Source organism: Aotus nancymaae, unplaced genomic scaffold (genome assembly GCF_030222135.1).
Source record: "Aotus nancymaae isolate 86718 unplaced genomic scaffold, 86718_ANA_hifiasm-v0.15.2.pri h1tg000011l, whole genome shotgun sequence".
NCBI classification, from domain to species: Eukaryota; Metazoa; Chordata; class Mammalia; order Primates; family Aotidae; genus Aotus; species Aotus nancymaae.
In genome coordinates this window covers 56,913,109-56,937,731 of record NW_026988422.1, presented here as the reverse complement: position 1 = coordinate 56,937,731, position 24,623 = coordinate 56,913,109, and the positions used below count along the sequence as shown (strand labels likewise).

General features: G+C 48.1%; 1 protein-coding gene across 1 annotated transcript in view; it reads right to left on the bottom strand.

Moving 5' to 3' along the window:
* The window catches only part of PAPLN (papilin, proteoglycan like sulfated glycoprotein), a 51,003-nt gene that overhangs the window by 17,676 nt on the left and 8,704 nt on the right, over positions 1-24,623 (bottom strand). Inside the window, exons 5-14 of the mRNA XM_064375021.1 lie at positions 23,799-23,929; positions 22,878-23,001; positions 22,350-22,430; positions 22,072-22,244; positions 21,772-21,895; positions 21,147-21,273; positions 19,957-20,164; positions 19,232-19,414; positions 18,903-19,044; positions 27-107 (exon numbers count right to left, since the gene is read on the bottom strand). Of these exons, the coding sequence (XP_064231091.1) occupies positions 27-107; positions 18,903-19,044; positions 19,232-19,414; positions 19,957-20,164; positions 21,147-21,273; positions 21,772-21,895; positions 22,072-22,244; positions 22,350-22,430; positions 22,878-23,001; positions 23,799-23,929 (1,374 nt within the window). The remainder of the gene's footprint in view (positions 1-26; positions 108-18,902; positions 19,045-19,231; positions 19,415-19,956; positions 20,165-21,146; positions 21,274-21,771; positions 21,896-22,071; positions 22,245-22,349; positions 22,431-22,877; positions 23,002-23,798; positions 23,930-24,623) is intronic.

Sequence of the window (24,623 nt, the reverse complement as noted above, 5' to 3'; positions counted from 1 at the left end):
AGTGGGGGCTGAGACCAAGCTCTCACCTGATGCAGGGGATTCCCGACGGCCCAAAGGCATCTGGGGACTGCTGGCGGGGTTGTGCACATCCTGCATGCTGGGGGCCTCTGCACGGAGCCGGCAGGTCCATATGAGGTGCAGAGGGAGGAGGAGAGGATGCGCTTGAGCTGTGACCAGCCCTGCCCAGCACTGGCTTCTACCCCACTACCCAGGCAGGTCCCAGGAACCCAAGAAAACACAAGGGAGAAGGAGCACCACTCGGGATTTCAAAAAATGCCCTGCCGCTCTTCAGAAGTTTCCAGTTACGTAGAAAATGCTCATCTTTTTTGAGACATCTCTGTCACCCAGGCTGAAATGCAGTAGTGTGATCACAGCTCACTAAAGCCTCAACCTCTTGGGCTCAAGTGATCCTCCCGCCTCAGCCCCCTGAGTAGCTAGGACAACTCTTTTTTTGTAGAGAGAGGATCTTCCTATATTTCCCAGGCTTGTCTCAAACTCGCAGGCTCAAGTGATCCTCCCACCTCAGCCTACCAAAATGCTGGGATTACAGGTGTGAACCACTGCACCTGGCCAAAAATGCTGATCTTACATGTTCAGCAAAAAGTACCAGATATAAAATGTGCATGTGTTATGATCATAGCCATATAAAACAAAAAATTAAACATACTTTAAAAAAAAATTGAATTGACGAAAGGCAAACAATCCAATTAAAAAGTGGGCATTTCTCCAAAGAAGATATACAAATGGTCAACAAACATGTGAAATGAGGCTCAACATCATTAGCAGGGAAATGCAAATCAAAACCACACTGAGGTACTGCTTCCCACCCACTAGGATGTATACGATCAAAGAGATTGAAATAGTATACTAAATACCACCAACCCGTACACTTTAAAAGGTTAACTGAATGTTACGTAAATTTCACCTCCATAAAAAATCCAGCCAGGCGCGGTGGCTCAAGCCTGTAATCCCAGCACTTTGGGAGGCCAAGGCGATGGATCACGAGGTCAGGAGATCAAGACAATCCTAGCCAACATGGTGAAACCTCGTGTCTACTAAAATACAAAAAATTAGCCAGGCATGATGTCGCAGGCCTGTAGTCCCAGCTACTTGGGAGGCTGAGGTGGGAGAATCGCTTGAACCCTGGAGGTGGACATTGCAGGGAGCTGAGATCACACCACTGCCCTCCAGCCTGGTGACAGACTGAAACTCTGTCTCAAATTAAAAAAAAATAAATAGATGAAGGAATAGAAAGAGATTAGATAATGGGCCAGGCACGGGCTCACACCTGTAATCCCAGCACTTTGGGGAGGCCGAGGTGAGCAGATGACTTGAGGTCAGGAGTTCAAGACCAGCCTGGCCACCATGATAAAACCCCATCTCTACTAAAAATACGAAAATTGGCCAGGCGCAGTAGCACACGCCTGTAATCCTAGCTACTTGGGAGGCTGAGGCAGGAGAATCGCTTGATCCTGGGAGGCAGAGGTTGCAGCGAACCAAGATCTCACAACTGCACTCCAGCCTGGGTGACAGAGTGAGACTAGGTCTTGAAGAAGAAAAAGGAAGGAAGGAAAAGAAGAAAGAGAAGAAGAAGAAAGAGACTAAATAATAAAACACAAATTTAACAAAATATTAGTTGTGTAATTGAGATGGTGGGTACGTGGCTGTTCACTACGCATTTCTTTCAACTTTTTGGCATGTTTAAAGTTTTTATCATATCATCCAACTGGTACATCTACAAAAAATCATTGTGCCATTAGAATAGGTGGCTTTTATGGTATATGGATTTAAGCAACCTCCCTAAAATTTTTAAAAAGATTTTTCATCACAAAATATTGTTGGAAAATGCAAATGGATGAGTAGATAAAATAAGGACAATAAGAATTTTTTTGGCCGGGCGCGGTGGCTCCCACCTGTAATCCCAGCACTTTGGGAGGCCGAGGTGAGTGGATTGTTTCAGGTCAGAAGTTTAAGACCAGCCTGGACAATATGGAGAAACCACATCTCTACTAAAAATACAAATATTAGCCGGGCGTGGTGGCAAGCACCTGTAATCCCAGCTACTCCAGAGGCTGAGGCAGGAGAATCGTTCAAACCTGAGAGGTGGAGGTTGCAGTGAGCCGAGATTATGCCACTGCACTCCAGCCTGGGTGACAGAGCGAGACTGTCTCAAAATGAAAAAATAAATAAAAGATTGTAGGACATACCCCAAAATAATGCTCATAGTGAAAGCTGCTCTAGAGCTTCGGAGGCAGGGTGCCCTTCCCTTCTATTTGTGTTTTTCAAATTTTCCAAAGTAAGCATATTACTATGTAATGGAATAAAATTATAAAGAATAAAATAAGTGGGCCAGGTACAGTGACTCACACCTGTAATCCCAGCACTTTGAGAAGCTAAGGTGAGAGGATCACCTGAGCCCAGGAGATCAAGACCAGCCTGGGCAACATAACAAGAACCCATCTCAACAAAAAATCAAAAAATTAGCTGGGCGTGGTAGCCTGTGCCTGTGGTTTCAGCTACATAGGAGGCTGGTGTGGGAGGATCCCTTGAGCTCAGAAGGTGGAGGCTGCAGTGAGCTTTAATTGTACCATTGCACTGCAGCCTAGGCAACAGAGTGAGACCCTGTCTTAAATAAATAAAATAAAATAAATGATCATTCCATTCCCACATGGACTACATCTTGCCAATCCCCAGAAATATTTATTTATTTTTATCTTTTTATTTAGTTATTTTTTTGAGATAGAATCTTGCTCTGTTGCCCAGGCTGGAGTGCAGTGGCGTGATCTCGGCTCACTGCAACCTCCACCTCCTAGGTTCAAGTGATTCTCAAGACTCAGCCTCCTGAGTAGTTGGGACTACAGGCACATGCCACCACACCTGGCTAATTTTTGTATTTTTAGTAGAGACGGGGTTTTACCATGTTGGTCAAGTTGGTCTTGAACTCCTGAGCTCAAGTGATCTGCCTGCCTCGGCCTCCCAAAGTGGTGGGATTACAGGCATCAGCAGCTGCACCCAGCCCCCGGGAATATTTAAAACAATGATAATTTGGGGTTGGAAGACTCCAATAGATATGTGGTAAAATCTGTTTTATTTCCTTTTTTTTTTTTTTGAGACAGAGTCTCGCTCTTGCTGCTCAGGCTGGAGTGCAATGGCGAGATCTCGGCTCACTGCAACCTCTGCCTCCTGAGTTCAAGCGATTCTCCTGCCTCAGCCTCCCGAGTAGCTGGCATTACAGGCGCCTACCACTACAACCGGCTAATTTTTGTATTTTTAATAGAGATGGGGTTTCACAATGTTGGCCAAGCTGGTCTTGAACTCCTGACCTCAGGTGATCCACCTGCCTCGGCCTCCCAAAGTGCTATGATTACAGGCGTAAGCCACCACACCCAGCCTTAATTTTATTTCTTAACACAACCAGGCCAAAACCTGGAACGAGGCTGACTTGAATTCTTCCCCAGATCTGACATCCCCTACAGACAAGCCCCACATTTCTCTGGCTCTGCATTCACAGTCCCCAATCTGGGAATTTCTGCCTGTTGTCCCTCTATCACCTCAATTTTTTTTTTTAAACTGAGTCTCACTCTGTCGCCCCGGCTGGAGTGCAATGGCACAATCTTGGCTCACTGCAACCTCCACCTCCCAGGTTCAAGCAGTTCTCCTGCCTTAGCCTCCTGAGTAGCTAGGATTACAGGTGCTCGCCACCACACCCAGCTAATTTTTGTATTTTTAGTAGAGACGGGGTTTCACCACGTTGGTCAGGCTGGTCTCAAACTCCTGACCTCATGATCTACCCACCTCGGCTTCCCAAAGTGCTGGGATTACAGGTGTGAGCCACTGTGCCCAGCCTTATCACTTCAATTTTAAGGCATCTCTGCCAAGCCCATCTTCTCTTCCATTTCTTCAGGCTTAACTCAGAGTCTGGGGTCCCTCCTTGCCCACCCCCTGGTTCCCAGGGCCCCTTCATTCCCACCACCCCTCTAGCCCTTGGATTCCTGCAGTCTGCTCCCATGGATTCCTGTCTCCACTTCCGTCTGACCCTCAGGCATGGCCAAATTTATCCTCCTAAATAACTGTCATGGTGTCACTCTCTAGCTCCATAACTTTTAATGGCTCCCCTGGGCCTATTAGATAAACACAGTCTAAAGCCTGAGGCCTGAAGCCCTCCAGTAGCCACCCTAGCCCTAAGAGTGTCACCCGTGAACAGAACTCCCATCTCCACCCCTACACCCTGGGCTAAGGGCTGGTTCTGGGAGCCCCTACTGGTCTCAGAGCTACTGAATATGGCTATAGCAACTGAATGGAATGACTTGGATATGCCGACCTCCTTTTCCAAATGCAAATTTTATGAAATCTAAACACAGATCAAGTATTCTGGTGAAAATTTAGCATCTGAAATGAGATGTGCTGCAAGTATAAACTACACATGGGCTTCAAAGATTTAGTTTTAAAAAATCTTATAAGCCAGAGGTGATGGCTCACACCTGTAATCCCAGCCCTTTGGGAGCTGAGGCAGGCAAACCTGAGGTCGGGAGTTCGAGACCAGCCTGACCAACATGGTGAAACCGCATCTCTACTAAAAGTACAAAATTAGCCAGACGTGGTGGCACGTGCCTGTAATTCCAGCTACTCTGGAGGCTGAGGCAGGAGAATTGCTTGAACACAGGAGGCAGAGGTTGCGGTGAGCCGAGATCGTGCCACTGCACTCCAGCCTGGGCAACAAGAGTAAAACTCCGTCTCAAAAAAAAATCTTGTAAAAGAGTGTACAATATCTCATAATTTTATACTGACTACATATTGAAAATATTTATATGGGTTAAATAAAATATATTTTTAAATATAAATTCACCTGTTTCCTTTTACTTTTGTTTTTGAGATAGTGTCTCACTATGTTGCCCAAGCTGGACTCCAACTCCTGACCTCCCACCTCAGCCTCCCAAGTAGCTGGGATTACAGGCATAAGCCACTATGCTCAGCTATCTTTTTACATTTTTTTTTCTTTTTACATTTTTTTTTTTTTTTTTTTTTTTTTTTTTTTTGAGACGGAGTTTCACTCTTGTTACCCAGGCTGGAGTGCAATGGCGCGATCTCGGCTCACCGCAACCTCCGCCTCCTGGGTTCAGGCAATTCTCCTGCCTCAGCCTCCCGAGTAGCTGGGATTACAGGCACGCGCCACCGTGCCCAGCTAATTTTTTTTTGTATTAGTAGAGACGGGGTTTCACCATGTTGACCAGGATGGTCTCGATCTCTTGACCTCGTGATCCACCCGCCTCGGCCTCCCAAAGTGCTGGGATTACAGGCTTGAGCCACCGCGCCCGGCCTCTTTTTACATTTTTAATGTGGCTCTAAAAAGATTTGAAATGAAGCCAGGCACACTGGCACACACCTGTAGCCCCAGATACTTGCGAGGCTGGGGCAGGACGATTGCTTGAGCCTAGGAATTCCAGACCAGCCTGGGCAACAGAGTAAGACCCTGTCTCAAAACAACAAGAACAAAAAAAAAAAAATGAAAAAAATTTTGAAACCACATACATGACCTGCATTCTACTTCTACTGGAGAACACTTCTCTTGAATCAAGAAAGGAGGCAGAAAATACACTGGGGTGTCCACTTGGAAGCCTATCCCTTAATGGGCCTCCTCATCAAAACTTTACCCCCCCAGACCACTCCCCTTTCTCCCAGGCACATGCCAGTACGTACTATGGCATTAGTTACAGTAGAAAAAACACTAAAACTCACCTAAACTCTAAATTACCACCCATCATGAACTTCAGCAGAACCCCTAGAAATCATGAGACTGGAAAATGTTCACACACAGAATAACATAAAGGGGAAGAACAGACACAGAGTTACATGTACATTACGGGGAAATACACTAGAGACTAATTCCGTTAATAGATGGCTTAAAGGAGAATTTTAATTTTTCTTATTATATACTACTTTTCTAATTTCTCCAAAATTTCCACTTGTATAAGAATAGCAGCTACTGACACCACCAGCATCCACACACATCTGGGGGCCTAGGAGTCAATCCACCCCACCCACCACCACGGGTGCCCACACACCATCATTGGGCCTGAGGTCATGCTGGCCCCAACCGCTGTAGCTGGTACCTGCACACATCATTGAGGAACCTGAGGACAGGCTCACCAATGCTGCCAGCCCCTGCACACATCATATGGGGATCAGGAGAACAGTCCATCCTATCCACCACTGCTGGTGCCTACACACACCATTCAGGGGCCTGAGGACAGGACCACCCTATTCCCTGTCACCACCACTGATGCCAGGGACCAGTCTAATGTCCCCATCCCAAAAAAAGCTTCACCACAGCCTCCAATAACAACCAGTGTAAGTCATTAAGGGACTCATAGACACAAGTGACACTGATTACGGCCAAAGAGATCACAGAGACTATAGTACTGAACTTACCCAGAATCAAAGCCAAAGCATCCTACCCGACCATCACTATAGATATATCTATAGGAAAAAATATTTCCCTCCAAAATCAATTGATAAATCTGAAAAAAGTGACTGTTACACCAGATGTGCAGATATTAATGTAAGGACACAAAAAACACAAAAGAGCAAGGAAACATGACACCTCCAAAGGAACACAATCATTCTGCATTAATGGATTCCAAAGAAAGTAAAACGTATGAAATGCCTGAAAAAGAATTCAAAACAATGAGGCCGGGTGTGGCGGCTCACACCTGTAATCCCAGCACTTTGGGAGGCCAAGGCAGGCAGATCATGAGGTCAGGAGATCAAGACCATCCTGGCCAACATGGTGAAACCCCATCTCTCCTAAAAATACAAAAATTAGCCAGGTATGGTGGCACATGCCTGTAGTCCCAGCTACTCAGGAGGCTGAGGCAGGAGAATCGTTTGAACTTGGGAGGCAGAGGTTGCAGTGAGCCAAGATTGTGCCACTGCACTCCAGCCTGGTGACAGGCTGAGACTCCATCTCAAAAAAGACAATGTGCCAGATGCAGTGGCTCATGCCTGTAATCTCAGCACTTTGGGAGACTGAGGCGGGTGAATCATGAGGTCAGGAGTTTGAGACCAGCCTGGCCAACATGGTGAAACCCCGTCTCTACTAAAAATATAAAAAATTAGCTGGGTGTAGTGGTGGGCACCTGTAATCCCAGCTACTTGGGAGGCTGAGGCAGTAGAATCACTTGAACCTGGGAGGTGGAGGTTGCAGTGAGCCAAGATCACACCACTGCACTCCAGCGCAGGCAACAGAGTGAGATTCCATCAAAAAAAAAACAAAAAAAACAGAAAAAGAATTCAGCATGCTCCTTATACCATGCCCTGCTCTGCCTACTCTGCATATCTGCTGTGCCCACCATTGCTGCAATTCAGCAGCTGGAAGGATGATGGCACCCAGTGGAAGGCAAGGGCTTTAATGAATACATGAAGGAACTAGGAGTGGGAATAACTCTGCAATAAATGGATGCAATGGCCAGGCCAAATAGTGTCATCTTATGATGGCAAAAACCTCATATGAAGCAGATCATCTTGAAAGTAACAGTCTTCTTGTAGCCTGGAAGAGAAGTCTGAAGAAACTACAGCTAATGGCAGAAAAACCCAGACTGTCTGCAACTGTACAGATAATGCATTGGTTCAATGACAGGAACAGGATTGGAAGAAAAGCAAAGTAACAAGAAAACTGAAAGATAGGAAATTCGTGGTAGATTGTGTCATGAACAATCAATGCCACCTGTACTCAGATCTATGAAAAAGTGGAACAAAAATTCCATCATCCTTTGGGACAGGTATTAGTTACAATGATGAACAATTCATTTCAATAAGCAAATCTCCATATCGTTTCTATTATTTATTACTATGTTCAATTATTTATTTATTTATTTATTTTTTGAGACTGAGTTTTGCTCTTGCTACCCAGGCTGGAGTGCAATGGCACGATCTCAGCTCACCGCAACCTCCACCTCCTGGGTTCAGGCAATTCTCCTGCTCAGCCTCCTGAGTAGCTGGGATTACAGGCACGCGCCACCATGCCCAGCTAATTTTTTGTAGTTTTAGTAGAGACGGGGTTTCACCATGTTGACCAGGATGGTCTCGATCTCTTGACCTCGTGATCCACCTGCCTCGGCCTCCCAAAGTGCTGGGATTACAGGCGTGAGCCACCGCGCCCGGCTGTTCAATTACTTTTATCACAAACATTTTACATGCAACTATTTCAAACTGTTGGTTAAATTGGGATCATCCCTTTAGTTCATTAAGAAATGTGTTTGTGCTAATAAAAAATAGTGATATTAAAGAAACTCAGGCCAGGTGCAGTGGCTCACACCTGTAATCCTAGCACTTTGGAAGGCCGAGGCAGGTGGGTCACCCGAGGTCAGGAGTTCAAGACCAGCCTGGTCAGCATGGTGAAACCCCATCTCTACTATTAAAAAAAAAAATCAGCTGGGCAGGGTGGTGGGCACCTGATTCTCCTGCCTCAGGAGAATCAGTTGAACCCAGGAGGCAGAGGCTGCAGTGAGCCAAGACCACACCATTGCCTTCCAGCCTGGGCAACAAGGATGAAACTCTGTCTCAAAAACAAACAACAACAACAACAAAAACAAACAAACAACAAAAAAAAAAAAATGAAAGAAAGAAGGCAGGGGGAGGAGAGGGAGGCCAGGTGTGGTGGCTCATGCCTGTAATCCCAGCACTTTGGGAGGCCAAGGTGGGCAGATCACGAGGTCAGGAGTCTGGGACCAGCCTGACCAACATGGTGAAAGTCCATCTGTACTAAAAAAAAAAATACAAAAATTAGCCAGGTATGGTAGTGCATGCCTGTAATCCCAGCTACTCAGGAGGCTGGAGAATTGTTTGAACCCAGGAGAATTGTTTGAAGCCTGGAGGTGGAGTTTGTAGTGAGCTGAGATCTTGCCACTGCACTCCATCCAGCCTTGGGGAGTGGGAGGGGGAGAAGGAAAGGGGAAAGGAAAAGGCAAAGGAAAGGAAGAAAAAAGAAGAGAAAAGAAAGAAAGAAGGAAGGGAGGGAGGGAGGGAAGGAGGTGAGGGGAAGGAAGGAAAAAGAAAAAGGAAAAGGAGAGAAAAGAAAAAAGTGAGAGAAGGAAGGAAGGAAGAAACGAACGAACTCTGAGATACCAGCAAACACAGATTAAAAATACAAAGAAATTGGGAAAACAATTCATAATCTGAATGAGATATTCAACAAGGAGATATCAGTAAAAAAAAAAAAAAAAAAAAAAAAAAAAAACCAGAAATCCTAGAACTGAAGAATGAATGAAATTTTTAAAATGCAACCAAAAGCTTCAACAGCAGACTAGATCAAACAGAAGAATTTCAGAACTTGAAGAACTTTGGCCAATCAGGCCAAAAAAATAAAGAAAAGAAATAAGAATAAAGAAAGCTTCTGTGACATAAGGAAAACCAAAACAAAGCAACCAAATGTTGAATAACAGGAATTCTAGAAAGAGATGAGCAAAGATGTAGAAAACCTATTTAATAAAATCATAGCAGATACAAGAAGCTCAAAGATCTTCAAATAGATTCTAGCCAAAAGATCTTCTCCAAGGTATATTATAGTCAAACTGTAAAAAGTCAAAGACAGAAAAGAATTCTAAAAACAGCAAGAGAAAAACATCAAGTTACATGTCCTGGAATTCCCCATCAGGTTTACAGTGGATTTCTCAGCAGAAATCACACAGCACAGGAGAGAATGGGATGAATATTTCAAGTGCTAAAAAAAGGAAAAACAAAACAAAACAAAAACCTGTGAGCCAAGAATACTATACACAGTAAAGCTATCCTTCAAAAATAAAGTAGAAATAATGTCTTTCTCAGACAAGCAAAAACTGAAAGAACTCATCACCACTGGACTGGCCCTTCAAGAAATGCTTAAAGGCATCCTATACCTGGAAACAAAAGGATAGTATCTACTATCATGAAAACACAAGTGTAAAACTCACTTGAAGAGCAGATACACAAATGAGAAAGAGAATGCATTGGTTCAAATGTTACCACTACAGAAAACCACCAAGTCACAATGATAAACAATAAGAAAGGAAGAAAGAGGCCGGGCACAGTGGCTTATGTCTGTAATCCCAGTACTTTGGGAGGTCGAGGTGGGCGGATCACAAGGTCAAGAGATCGAGACCATCCTGGCCAACATAGTGAAACCCTGTGTCTACTAAAATACAAAAATTAGCCGGGTGTGGTGGCACATGCCCAAAGTCCCAGCTACTCAGGAGGCTGAGGCAGGAGAATTGCTTGAACCTGGGAGGTGGAGGTTGCAGTGAGCCGAGATCATGCCACTGCACACCAGCCTGGCACCTGGCGACAGAACGAGACTGTCTCAAAAAAAAAAAAAAAAAAAAGGAAGGAAGGAAGAAACAAAACGTGTAAAGCTTGGCAGTAGGAAAAACAATTAGTGAAATGACAGGAATAAGTTCTCATTTATCAAGAGTAATCTAGAATGTAAGCAGATTAAATTCTCCACTTGATATACACTGGCTTAAGGGATTAAAAAAAATGACCAAACTATATGCTGCCTACAAGAAACTCGCTTCACCTGTAAAGACACACATAGAATGAAAGTGAAGTGATGGAAAAAGATATTCCACACAAGCAGAAACCAAAAGCTAACAGGATTAGCTATATTATGTCAGATAAAACAGACTTTATATAACACCTAAAGGTTCATGACTGTGTAAGGCAAAAAAAAAAAAAAAAAAAAAAAACAACTAAAAAGAGACAAAGAGTGTCATTAATAATAAAGCAATCAATTCAGTAAGAGAATATAACAATCCTGAATACATATGTACCTAACACTGTTTTATTTAGAGATGGAGTCTTACTTGTTGCCCTGGCTGGTCTTAAACTCCTGGCGTCAAGCAATCCTCCCACCTCAGCCTCCCAAAGTGCTAGAATTATAGGTGTGAGCCACCATGCCCAGCCAAAACATAAGATTTAAACTTTACTTTAGAGGCCCAGCATGGTGACTCACACCTATAATCTCAGCACTTTGGGAGGCCGAGGCAGGAGGATACCTCGAAGCCAGGAGTTTGAAACCAGCCAGAGCAACACAGCAAGATCTCGTCTCTACCAAAAATTTAAAAATTAGCTAGACATGGTAGTGTGCACGTATATTCCCAGCTACTCAGGAATTTGAGGCAGAAGTCCAGGAGTTTGAGGCTACAGTAAGTTGTGATCACGCCACTGCACTCCAGCCTGGACAACAGAGTTAGACCCTGTATCTAAAAATAAATAAATAAACAGCACCACAGACAAAATGAACCTGACATTTACAGAACATTCTATCCAACGGCTGCTGAATACGCATTATTTTCTTTTTTTTTTTGAGACGGAGTTTCGCTCTTGTTACCCAGGCTGGAGTGCAATGGCACGATCTCGGCTCACCACAACCTCTGCCTCCTGGGTTCAAGCAATTCTCCTGCCTCAGCCTCCCGAGTAGCTGGGACTATAGGTGTGTGCCAGCATGCCCAGCTAATTTTTGTATTTTTAGTAGAGACGGGGTTTCACTTTGTTGACCAGGATGGTCTCGATCTCTTGACCTCGTGATCCACCCGCCTCGGCCTCCCAAAGTGCTGGGATTATAGGCGTGAGCCACCGCACCCGGCCTGAATACGCATTATTTTCATCAGCACATGAAATATTCTCCAGGATAGACCTACGTTAGGCCACAAAACAAGCTGCAACAATTTTTTTAGTATCTAAATTATACCAAGTATTTTCTCAGACTACAATGAAATAAATCTAGAAATCAATAATAAGAGAAAATTTTGAAACTATAGAAATACATGGACAGACCAGGCACAGTGACTCATAATTGTAATCCTAGCATTTGGGAGGCCAAGGTAGGCAGATTGCCTGAGCTCAGAAGTTCAAGACTAGTCTGGGCAACATGGCAAAACCCCACCTCTACTGAAAAAAAGAAAAAAAAAAAAAAAAAAAATTAGTGGCACACACCTGTAGTCCCAGCTACAACAGGAGGCTGATGCACCAGAATCACTTGAACCCAAAAGGCAGAGGTTGCAGTGAGTTGAGATCATGCCACTGCACTCCAGCCTGAGTAACAGAGAGATGCTATCTAAAAAAAAAAAAAAAAGGAAAAAGAAACACAAACGATTATCAGAGAGTACTTGGAACAACTATAAGGTAACAAATTGAAAAGCTTAGAGAAGCCAGGTGCGGTGGCACATGCCTGTAGTCCCAGCTACTAGGGAGGCTGAGGTGGGAGGATCGCTTGAGCCCAGGAGTTCTGGGCTGTAGTGTGCTATGCCGATTGGGTGTCCACACTAAGTTCAGCATCAGTATGGTGACCTCCCGGGAGTGGGGGACCACCAGGTTGCCTAAGGAGAGGTGAACCGGCCCAGGTCGGAAATGGAGCAGGTCAAAACTCCCGTGCTGATCAGTAGTGGGATCGTGCCTGTGAATAGCCACTGCACTCCAGCCTGCAACATAGCGAGACCCTGTCTCTTAAAAAAAAGAAAACCCTAGAGGAAATGGATAAATTCCTGGACATGTACAATCTTCCAAGATTGAACCAGGAAGAAATAGAAAACCTATAATGGGTCTTAAAATAGATAATTTTAAAAAAAAGAAATAGAAAACCTAAACAGACCAATAATGAGTTGCAAGATTGAATCAGTAATAAAAAGTCTCCCAGCAAAGAAAAGTCCAGGACCAGATGGCTTTACTGCTGAATTCTTCAAACTTATGAAAAGGAACTAATATCAGTTCTTCTCAAACTATTCAAAAAAATTGAAGAGGAGGAAATTATTCTTAACTTATTCTATGAAATCAGTATTATCCTGATACAAAAATTAGACAAGGATATAACAAAAAAATGAAACATTTCATTATTGATACAAGTCAATATTCCAGATGAACACAGATGTAAAAATTCTCAGCAATACTAGTAAACCAAATCCAGCAACGCATCAAAGATACTACACCATGATCAAGTAGGATTCAACCCAGAGATGCAACGATGGTTCAACATATGCAAATCCGTAAGTGTGATGCTGATGTCAACAGAATGAAGGACAAAACCATATAATCCTCTCAATAGACAAAGAAAAAGCACTTGATAAAATTCAACACCTCTTTATGACAAAAATTCTTGACCAACTAGGCACAGTGTGAACATACCTCAACAGAAGAAAGGTACTATATGACAAATCCACCGTAACATCACACTGAATGGGCAAAAGCTGAAAGCCTTTCTTCTAAGCACTAAAATAAGACAAAGATGCCCACTATCACCGCTCTTATTCAAGATAGTACTGGAAGTCCTAGCCAGAGCAATCAGGCGAGAGAAAGAAATAAAAGGCATTTAAATTGGAAAAGAGAAAGTCAGACTGTCCCTTTTTGCAGATGTCATAATCATACAGAAAATATTCGACCAAAAATTTTTTTTTTTTTTTGAGACGGAGTTTCACTCTTGTTACCCAGGCTGGAGTGCAATGGCACGATCTCGGCTCACTGCAACCTCCGTCTCCTGGGTTCAAGCAATTCTCCTGCCTCAACCTCCCGAGTAGCTGGGACTACAGGCATGCGCCACCATGCCCAGCTAATTTTTGTATTTTTAGTAGAGACGGGGTTTCACCTTGTTGACCAGGATGGTCTCGATCTCTTGACCTCATGATCCACCCGCCTCGGCCTCCCAAAGTGCTGGGATTACAGGCATGAGCCACCGCGCCCGGCCCCAAAAAATTATTAGAACCAATGAATGAATTCAGGAAAGTTGTAGGATACAAAATCAACATACGAAAATCAGTTTTTATTTGATTTTGAGGTGATGGGTCACCTGAGCCCAGAAGTTCAAGCGTTTCTATATACAATAGTGAACTATTACTAGCTGAAAAAGAAATCAAGAAAGCAATCTCATTTGCAACTGCTACCAAAAACAGTACCTAGGGAGAAATGTCATCAAGCAAGTTAAACACCTCTACAATGAGAACTATAAAACGTTGATGACAGACACTGAAAAGGACACAAACAAATGGAAAGACAACCCATGTTCATGGACCAAAAGAATTAATTTTGTTAAACTGACCACACCACTCAAAGCAATCTACAGATTCAAGGTGATCTCTATCAAAATACCGATGACATTCTTCACAGAAATAGAAAAACAATCATAAAACTTGTATGGAACCAAAAAAGACCCTAAATGGCCAAAGCAATACTGAGCAAAAAGAACAAAGCTGGAGGTATCACACTATCCGACTTCAAAATACAGTACAGGCTGGGTGTGGTGGCTCACGCCTATCATCTCAGCACTTTGGGAAGCCCAGGTGGGTGGATCGCCTGAGGTCAGGAGTTTGAGACTAGCCTGGCCAACATGATGAAACTCTGTCTCTACTAAAAATACAAAAAATTAGCCAGGCATGATGATAGGTACCTGTAATCCCAGCTACTTGGGAGGCAGAAGCATAAGAATTGCTTGAACCCAGGAGGCAGAGGTTGCAGTGAGCCAAGATTGTGCCACTGCACTCCAGCCTGGGCAACAAGAGCAAAACTCCATTTCAAAAACAAACAAAAAACAGTACAAAGCTATAAACTCATACAGCATAGTACTGGCATAAAAACAGACACATATAGCAATGGAACAGAAGAGAGAGCCCTGGAATAAATCCATGTGTTTATAGCCCATTGATTTTTTTATAAAGGCATCAAGAACATACACTAGGAAAGGAACTCTCTCTTCAATAAATGGTGCTGGGAAAACTGGATACCCATGTGCAGAAGAGTGAAACTAGACACTTATCTCTCACCGTACACAAAAATCAACTCAAAATGCATTGAGGCTAGGTGCGGTGGTTTACTGCTATAATCCCAACACTTGGGGAGGCTGAGGTGATGGGTCACCTGAGCCCAGAAGTTCAAGACCAACCTGGGCAATGCAGGAAAACCCCATTTCTACAAAAAACAAACAAACAGAAAAATTTAGCTGGGCAAAATGAACAGCACCATAGATAAAATGGTGCTGTTCAACATCACTAATATACAAGGAACTGCAACAACTCAACAGCAAAAAAAGAAAAAAAAAATCCCATTCAAAAGTGGACAAAGGACTAGATATTTCTCAAAATATACAAAAGGCCAATGAGTATATGAAAAATGTTCAACATCACTAATCATCAGGAAAATGCAAATCAAAGCCATAACGAGGTATCATCTCACCCCAGTTGGAATGACTATTAGACAAAAAAATGACAGATGCTAGTGAGGATGAGGAGAAAAGGGAACTGTTCTATAATGTTGGTAGAAATGCAAAATAGTATGACCACCATAGAAAACAGTATGTTTTCAAAATCCGAAAAATAGAACTACCACATGATCCAATAATCCTACTACTCGGTATTTATCCAAAAGAAAGGAAATCAGTACATTAAAGGGATACCTGTACCCCCATGTTTACTGTAGCACTATTCACAATAGCCAAAATATGGAATCACCCTAAAGAGTCAACAGTTAAGGAAAATGTGGTATATATACACAATGGAATACTATTCAGCCATAAAAAAGAATGAAATCCTGTCATTTGCAGCAACACGGATGGAACTGGAGGTCATTGTGTTATGTGAAATAAGCCAGGCACAGAAAGACAGATACTACATGTTCTCACTCATATGTGGGAGCTAAAAAAAGTTGATCTCATGGATATAGTGAGTAGAATGACAGTTGTGTTATGTGAAATAAGCCAGGCACAGAAAGACAGATACTACATGTTCCCACTCATATGTGGGAGCTAAAAAAAGTTGATCTCATGGATATAGTGAGTAGAATGACAGTTGTGTTATGTGAAATAAGCCAGGCACAGAAAGACAGATACTACATGTTCCCACTCATATGTGGGAGCTAAAAAAAGTTGATCTCATGGATATAGTGAGTAGAATGACAGTTACCAAAGTCTGAGAAGTGTGGTGCAGGGTGATGAAGAGAGGCTGGTTAATGGATATAAACACATAGTAAGACACAGGGAATAAATTCCAGTGTTTGATAGCATAGTAGGGTGACTACAGTTAACAACATATTGTATATTTCAAGACGGCTCAAAGGGAAGAGCCGAAATGCTCCCAACACAAAAAATGAGGAACATTTGTCCAGGCATGGCGGCTCATGCCTGTAATCCCAGCACTCTGGGAAGCTAAGGCAGGAGGATCACTTGAGGTCAGGAGTTTGAGTTCAAGACCAGCCTGGCCAACATAGTGAAACCCTACCTCTACTGAAAATACAAACATTAGCCAGGCATGGTGGTGCACACTTGTAATCCCAGCTACTTGGGAAGCTGAAGCAGGAGGGTCGCTTGAACTCAAGATGTGGAAGCTGTAGTGAGCCAAGATTGTGCCACTGTACTCCAGCCTGGGTGACAGAGTGAGACTCTCAAAAAAAAAAAAAAAAAAAAAAAAAAAGGAAATGATAAATGTGTGAGGCAATGGATAGCCTAAATACGCAGACTTGATCATTAAACATTGTATATATGTATCAACATATCACACATACCTCATAAACATGTCCAATTACTGTTTATCAATAAAAAAGGAAATAGTAATGTTAGAAAGTATACAATATTTTGCTGACCAGGACAACAAAAAAGGATAGCAATAAAGCTTACTTCTTTTATGCCCTGAAACTATCTTTTCCATTTCTTTTTTTTTTTTTTTTAATATTTTTATTATTTTTAAAGAGACAGGGTCTCACTCATTGCCAAGGCTGGAGTGTGGTGCTGCAATCATAGCTCACTGCAGCCTCAAACTCCTGGGCTTAGGTGGTCCTCCCACCTCAGGCTGCCAACTAACTGGGACTACAGGCACATACCACCACATCCAGCTAATTTTTTCTTTTCTCTCTCTCTGTTGCCCAGGCTGGAGTGCAATGGTATAATCTCAGCTCACTGCAACCTCTGCCTCCTGGGCTCAAGCACTTCTCATGCCTCAGCCTCTCAAGTAGCTGGGGCTACAGGCGCCCGCCACCACATCTGGTTAATTTTTGTATTTTTAGTAGAGATGGGGTTTTGCCATGTTCCAGGCTAGTTTCAAATTCCTGGCCCCAAGTGATCTTTCTCGCCTCAGCCTCCCAGAGTGCTGGGATTACAGGTATAAGCCCCTGCGTCCAGTCCATGCTTGGCTAATTTTTAAAAAATAATTTCTAGTTGCAATATGTTGCCCAGGCTGGTCTCGAACTCCTGGTTTCAAGTGATACTCCCACCTCAGCTTCCCAAAGTGTTGGGATTATAGGCTGGGATTAAACCTCCCCCCAGCCCTTTTTCTTCCTTTCTATATGAGTCCTGCCAGTCCCTAGGATAGGCTTAAGACCACCTCTTTTAGAAGCCAGCAAGGCCCTGGGGAACAGACTGGCTCCATGCAGAGCTGTACCCTGAGCGTCCACAGCTCTCCCGCTGGTGAGCCCGAAGGACCAGGCCCCGGCTGAGGCACCAGGGCCCCTGCGGATGGTCAGTGAGTCCCAACACAGCCTCACTACCACTACATCCCCCACTCTGCCTGGCAAGCACTCCACGTGCTCAGGCATTGTGCCACATGACCCGCCGCAAGTCTGGAAAGTCACTCTTCTTAACCCAACTGTCCAGATGTGCAAACCGAGAATCAGAGAGGCAGAGCACTTGCCAAGGCCACACAACTTACAGATCGGAACCCAAGTCTGATGTTGACTCTGAGGCCACTGGTTCTTAGCCTCCCTGTCACATGGCTCATAGAAATTCTGCCTTCCCTCACCTCAAGATCCCTATAGTTCAGGATATAAAATTTTTTTAAAAAATTAGCTGGGCATGGTGGTGCACACCTTTAGTCCCACTACTCAGAAGGCTGAGGCATGAGAATCACTGGAGAGTCCCCATGATGAATGAGTCAAGGCCAAACATGCCTCCCTGCAGTATCAGAAGGCCACCTCGCTAGTGCCATCCCCAGCTCAGCCACAACCCACACCCTTCCTCAATGTGGCATCCACACACCAAGCAAACACTGGCCTCAGTGCCCTTTCTCCGGCAGGTCCTCATGCCTGTAAGACTCCTTTCACAGCAGGATAGGGATGACGGGAAGAAGACAGAGGCAGAAGCGGCATGTGGAAGACAATCCTTCCTGGACTGCCTCCCTCTCTCAGCACTCAGTCACTCAGTCATTCAACAAACATTCACTGAGTACCTAGCTGTGTAAGGTAAGTTCTGTGGTAGTGTAAAGAGGAATGTGGAAGTTGGGGACCTGCTCTTCAAGAAGCTTATAGTGAGTAGGTCTAACAAGCCATAAACAGCAGCACAAGGAAACAAATCTTTTTTTTTTTTTTTGAGAAGTAGTTTTTTTTGAGAAGTAGTCTCTTCCTGTTGCCAAGCTGGAGTCCAGTGGCACGATCTTGGCTCACTGCAACCTCCAACTCCCTGGTTCCAAGTGATTCTCCTACCTCAGCCTCCTGAGTAGCCGGGATTACAGGCATGCACCACCATGTCCAGCTAATTTTTTTTTTTTTTTGGTATTTTTAGTAGAGATGAGGTTTCACCATATTTACCAGGATGGCCTCGATCTCCTGACCTTGTGATCTGCCCACCTCAGCCTCCCAAACTGCTGGGATTACAGGCGTGAGCCACCACGCCCAGCACAAGGAAACAAATCTAAGTGCCCCACAGAAATGACAGCATGCTGTGGGGGCTGGAGGGGCAGGGAGCATGCTACTGCTGGGTAGAGGAAAGCAAGCCTGGCTGTCGGGCTGTACTCGAGGCAGGCCTTATGGATGGCAAAGGCTTCAGCGGGGGGAGATGTGGGGGAAGCAGGGTCCAGAGGGAGGACATGGTGCAGGCAGAAGCCCGGAGACAGGACGTGCTTGCTGGGTGTGTAGCGAGGGGGAGAGAGGTGGGGCCGGGGTCCTCCCTGCCCTCCTGTCCTTACCCTGGGAAAGATGACAGGGCTGCGTGTTACAAGGCTCCACGTCCACAGGCTTGGAGTGCTGCAGGCTCCCACAGTGGCTGGGCGGCCCAATGGCACAGATGACCTGTCGCCTCCGAGTGCCCGAGCTGCAGCTCTTGGAGCACTGAGGCCCATGGGTGGGAGAGAGAGACCCTGAGGGTGAGGGTGAGGGTAATGGTGGGGGTGGGGGTGAGGACCCACATGGAGAGAAGCAGGGGAAGGTGCCCGGTGGCGCAGGTCAGATCCAAGGGTGGCACTCAGGTGCAGCCACCTGCCGGGTCAGGTAGCAGGTGGGGGTGGAGAACACTCACTAGACCCCAGGCGCCAACATGCCAGGCCTGGTCACTGAGGAGGGGGCAGTCCTCATGCACACAGGGCTCAGTGAGAGGTGGCCGGTCTTCCAAGGAGCATGCTGCAGTATGGAGCAAAGAACCCCCGTCACCCCGGCAAGTGACACTCCGCCTCCGGACGCCGACACCGCAGCTGACAGAACACTGCAAGGACAGGGCTGTCAGCAGGAGCTCCCCCTGCGCTGAGGAGCCACGCCAGGTTGGACAGCTAGCAGCCTGACAGCCTGGTGTGGAGGTGGACAGCACTCAACTGCCCATGTTTTTCCCAGGCCCAGAGAGGCTGAGTCACTCCCCTGAGGTCACACAGCCTGAAACATGGCTACTGACAACAGACTAAGGTTGTCACCCATTCGTGTTTTCCACCCATTCGCAAGTGGAACATATGTAGGTGCTGGAAGCAATGACTGGCAGCCTAGACACTGCCAGCCCCTCCCTTGCCCCAAACAACATACCCAGTTTCTTCCTGCCCATGCCTTTCCTGCCCTGCCCTGGGATCCCGGAGAAAGAGGAGGAGCCCTGGGCCAGCCATCCAGGTACTTGCTGGTTCCAGCCTTGGCTGAAGCTTCCGAGGTGAACTGGCAGGCCACTTTACCTCCCAGGACCTCAGTTCCCACCACAGAGGACAGCCCAGCCTGCCCTGCTGCTGCCCAGGCCCAGCACCAGCCCCACCCAGGCCAGGGGCTCACCTCTCCCCAGGGCTCTGGGCTCCAGGCAGCGCAGCGCTGAAGGTTGCAGGCCTGCACGGCAGGGGGCTTCCCAGGCAGCCCGGCACACTCAGCCTCCTCCATGGCCTCCTGGATGCCAGCCCCGTCAGACGAGATGCAGTACACCAAGCGGGACTGAGAGCCTCCTCCGCAGGAGGCCGAGCAGGACCCCCAGGGCCCTGCCTTCCAGCTGGCAGGAGGGAGATTCGGGTAAGGCCACCCCAGGAGCACGGGCCAAAGCCCAGCCCCAAGGGGCACAAGCTCTCACTCACACAGGCGGCCTGAGCCCCCACCCCAGCCCATCCTCTGAACCTCCGACCTGAACAAAGACTAGGACCCAGGTGCTCCTTAGCATCCCAGCACCAGGCCTGGCTCTCTGAGCGCTCCCCACTACGCTCCCCACTACTCGGAGCCCCAAGCCTCCCTCTGGCTTTTCCTGTCCCCACCCCACCCCTCTTTCTCCTTCCCACCAGGTCCCTGTCTCCCAGTCAGACTCCATTCCTCTTGGCCTGATCTTAGTCAGGGGCAGCTCCGAGGAGGCTGTGCTCACCCATGCGTGGAGTGGCCCTGCCAGGCCGCACGTGCAAGGACCCAGAAGAAGAGCAGTCCCGAGGCCCCATGCAAAGCCTAGCCTGCCACCATCCCAGGAGGCCCGCTGCCACCAAGGCCAGGCGGTGATGGGGTGGAGCTAGCCCTGAGGGGAGCCTGTGACCTGCAGGTTACCTGTTCCCACACACTCGCCGGGCCCCAGCAAGGTGCCACGCTCCAGGCCGGTGCAGGTAAGAGGTCCTTTGTGCATGAACAAAGGCATGGCCAATGCCAACAGACCCTTGGGCCCGACCCCTGGCCCACCCATCAGCATCTGCAGAGCCAAGTCCTCCGCTGGCTCAGACAGACAGGGACCTCTGGAACCTTCCCAAACCCTCCTGCCACCAGTGTGGGCGTTGAGTACCTCGTGGTCATGAGAGGGCAGAGATACCAGCCCTGGGCTCAGGCCCATTCTCTGCCTCCCTCAGGAATAGCTGCCACCTCCCCCACCCCCCGCCCACAGCGTGGGGAGCCCTGGACCCCCCGACTCTTTGTCCTACACCTAAAGCAGCTTGGAGGCCCTGTTCCCTTCCCACCCAAGTTCTGGGGCCCCATCATGGGTAGAGGGGCTGGCAAGGCCTCACCGCTTGGTCTCCGGGCAAGGGTGAAGGTTGCAGGAGCGGCGGTCGGCTGGCCGTGGCTGGCGCTGGCACATGTGGTCTGGGTAGGCCTCGTGGTCAATGGTGCAGAACACCAGGCGGGACTGGTGACCTGTGCAGAGGCCCAGCCGCAGCGGGCAGCCACCGGTCAACATTCACCAAGCACCTTCCCGAGGTCATCCTGCACTCACCCCGCAGCTCATCCCCATTCAGTCTCAGATGATCCCCCGAGGCAGGTGCCACATCATCCCCAATTGACAGATGAGGAAACTGAGCCTCACAGAGTTTTCTCTGTGAGTGACAGAGCCCTGCTCTGGCCCCTTATCACTGACCCCAGGCCCCGCTTCTGCTCCTGATGGAATGTGTCTCCTATGAGAGGCCACTGCCTCTGGGAAGCCCCCTCTGGTTCTATTCGTTTAGGCTGGCGTCCTTCATGGAGTCCCCAGATCGCTGGGTTTTCCTCAAAGTGACCCCCATAACACAAAGATTTCTCGCCTACTTGTCCATCTCCCAGAAGGGACTACCTTTGAGGAGAGGGCTGTGACTTGCCCACCATGGCCGTGGCCCCAGCACACAGGGCCACGCCCTCCCCTGCCATCCACGCCCGCACCTCCGCCACACTCCACGCTGCAGTCACTCCAGGAGCTGTGGCTCCAGCTGAAGCCAGGGCCGGGGTGGTGCAGAGGCAGGTGGTACTCGTAGTGCACGCCGGGGTTGGGCTCCTGGCTGATGAGCTGCCACGGGAGGGTCCTGGTTGGGGTCTGCTGCTGGGGGGCACTCCCACACCCTCCACAGCCCCACAGCCCCTGCCAGCCACAGGCCCAGAGCCACTCAACCCCCATTGCAGAGCTTGGCGGCCTCTTGGGGACCGTGCTGCCCACTCGCCCTCTCTCCCCACAGCCCTGTTTACCTCAATGACCAGGGGCTCCGAGGTGGGGCCCCGGGCATGGAGCCGCTCCGGGGCAAGGTCCCCCTCAGTACCTCGCTCATAATGCAGGATGGTGCTGGCTGCCGGCAGGGCCCGGGCCGCCTCGATGGTCCAGTGCCCATTGAGGTAGTATTCCCCATGAACATTCTTCACGGCTGCGCAGAGGAGACGGCCTCCGTCAGCCAGAGTGGGGGTGGTGGGCAGCACCGCACCTCCCCCTGTAGCCCCAAACCTGCCCAGGACCCAACCCAGGCTCTCACCCAGAAAGTTCCTGCTGGCAGCAGCCTCCTCGATGAGGATGCTGGTGGCACCCACGGGAACTATGAGGATCTGGTTGTAGCCTGGTGGGACCAGAGACGCCGGCTGGGGGTGCTGAGCTACCCCGCCCTGGCACCCTCAAATGGCAGGAAAGAGCAGCCCCCAAGGACTCCAGTGCCATGCAGCACAGAATGGGAGCAAGAGGATACGCAGGAGCCAGGCAGGGCCGAGCTGCTGGGAATGGCAACCCTGGCAGAAGAAGCTGCTGTGCAAAAGCCAGGGTGGCAGAAAGCTCAGGGCACCCGGAGCAGACAGAGAGGGAAGGGATGGGGAGGGCATCCAGGCAGTGGCAGCGGAGGTGAGACTGCATGAGTGGGCAAGGGTCCGAAGCCCACAGGGGCCTTTCAGATGTGACCTGATATGGTCAGAGCCTTCCGGTGCCACGAGGGCCACTTGGCCTGGAGTCTAGGCTGGAGCGGGGAGAGGCAAAGAAGGGGCAGGCAACAGCCCTTTGTTGGAACCACCCCCACCTCGGCTGAGATCATTAGCGTCAAAGGTGCCTGTGACGGGGTAGCAGGTGGTGCCGTCACCCCCACACTGCAGACACTTGTCCTCCTGCTTGGATGAGTCCAGCTGGTGATCACAGCCGACAACCTGTGGGCAGAGATGTAGGAGGCATGGGAGACGGCATCGTGGCCACGTCAGGCCTTGGGCCCCATCGCATCCTAACCACAGCACCCGCACAGCCCAGGCAGAACAGGGTGGTCAGGAGTGGTTCAGTCACGAGGGGACTGGCCTGGGGCTGACAATCACTTATCTTTCTGCTCAGCTCCCATCTCCCCTCGTCTGGTAATGATGCCCTGTTTTCCTTTAGGGAAACCTCTCTTCTGCGGAATCTGAATGGAGCTCCCCCAAATGTGGGTTTGGGCAGATCGGAGTGGTTCAGGGTAAGTCCCAAGCCAAGACAAATCAGAGGCAACCCCTGGTGGCTGGAGCTCCTGAGAACGATGCCCCCTTTCCCTGGGAGTGGCCAGGCTGCCAGAGTAGAAGCCCAAAGCAGCTGGAGGCCACCTCCACGCCTCCTGGAAAGAACCGGCCTGATCTGACACTGGACCCACAGAGAGGAAAGCCGAGCAGCACTTCATTCATGCACCCACGGCTGCCCCTCGCTGTTTATTTTTCTGAAGTCAGTTTTAGCTGGGTTTCTGTAACACGCCACCCAGAGGGTTTCTCTCATTGTGGGGCTAGCATTCTCCAAGGATGAAGGTGAGGGGCCACAGGGCATCTGTGATGGCTGCAAGGGACACCAGGAGCTGGGCTTGGTGTCCTGATAACTTGAGAAGACACCAAGTTCATGGCAGCTACCTGGGCCTGTGGGTGATGGACAGGGAAACACCCGTACTGAGCCCCAGCCAGCCCCGAGGCAGGGGAGGCGCTGGGGCAGCACTCACCCGGCAGCTGCCGTCCACACACACGTCCCTCTTGCCAGGCTCGCAGGGCGTCCCGTCGACCACAGCCTCCCTGTGCTGGTAGTAGAAGTTCTTCCCCTTGGGAATGCAGTTCAGTTCACACTTGTTTGGGGCTGGGGTAGGCAGGAAGCAAGACTGAGATCCTGAGGTTGGATGATGGCCAACCCAGGACCCAAGGCCTCCCCTCGCAACAGGGAAGCGTGGGTCAGAAAGGCCTGCAGCAGCCCCCGCAGTGGGGCGGGGGGCACAGATCCCCACCTCATCCCAAGGAGAAGGGACAGTCTCTATGAATCTGTCGCACCTCTAAGGATCAAGTTGAAGAAAAAAATCCCAGAATCAGGACAAAGTGAAGCACTTGAAGTCTACATCAGCATTATTTACCATGGCTGAAGTGGTGACAACAGGCTTTTTTTTTTTTTTTTTTTTTTTTGAGATGGAGTTTTGCTCTTGTCACCCAGGCTGGAGTGCAGTGGTGCAATCTCGGCTCATTGCAATCTCTGCCTCCTGGTTCAAGTGATTCTCCTGCCTCAGCCTCCTGAGTAGCTGGGATTACAGGTGCACACCACCACGCCTGACTACTTTTTGTACTTTTAGTAGAGACGGGGTTTCACCATGGTGGCCAGGCTGGTGTCGAACTCCTGACCTCAGGTGATCCGCCCGCCTTGGCCTCCCAAAGTGCTGGGATTACAGGCATGAGCCACCTCGCCCGGCCACAACAGGCTACTCTTTAAATAAATTATCTATCAATGGAATATTACACAGGCTGACTTTGCAGTTACAAATGATGATTGTGAAGACTATATGGTG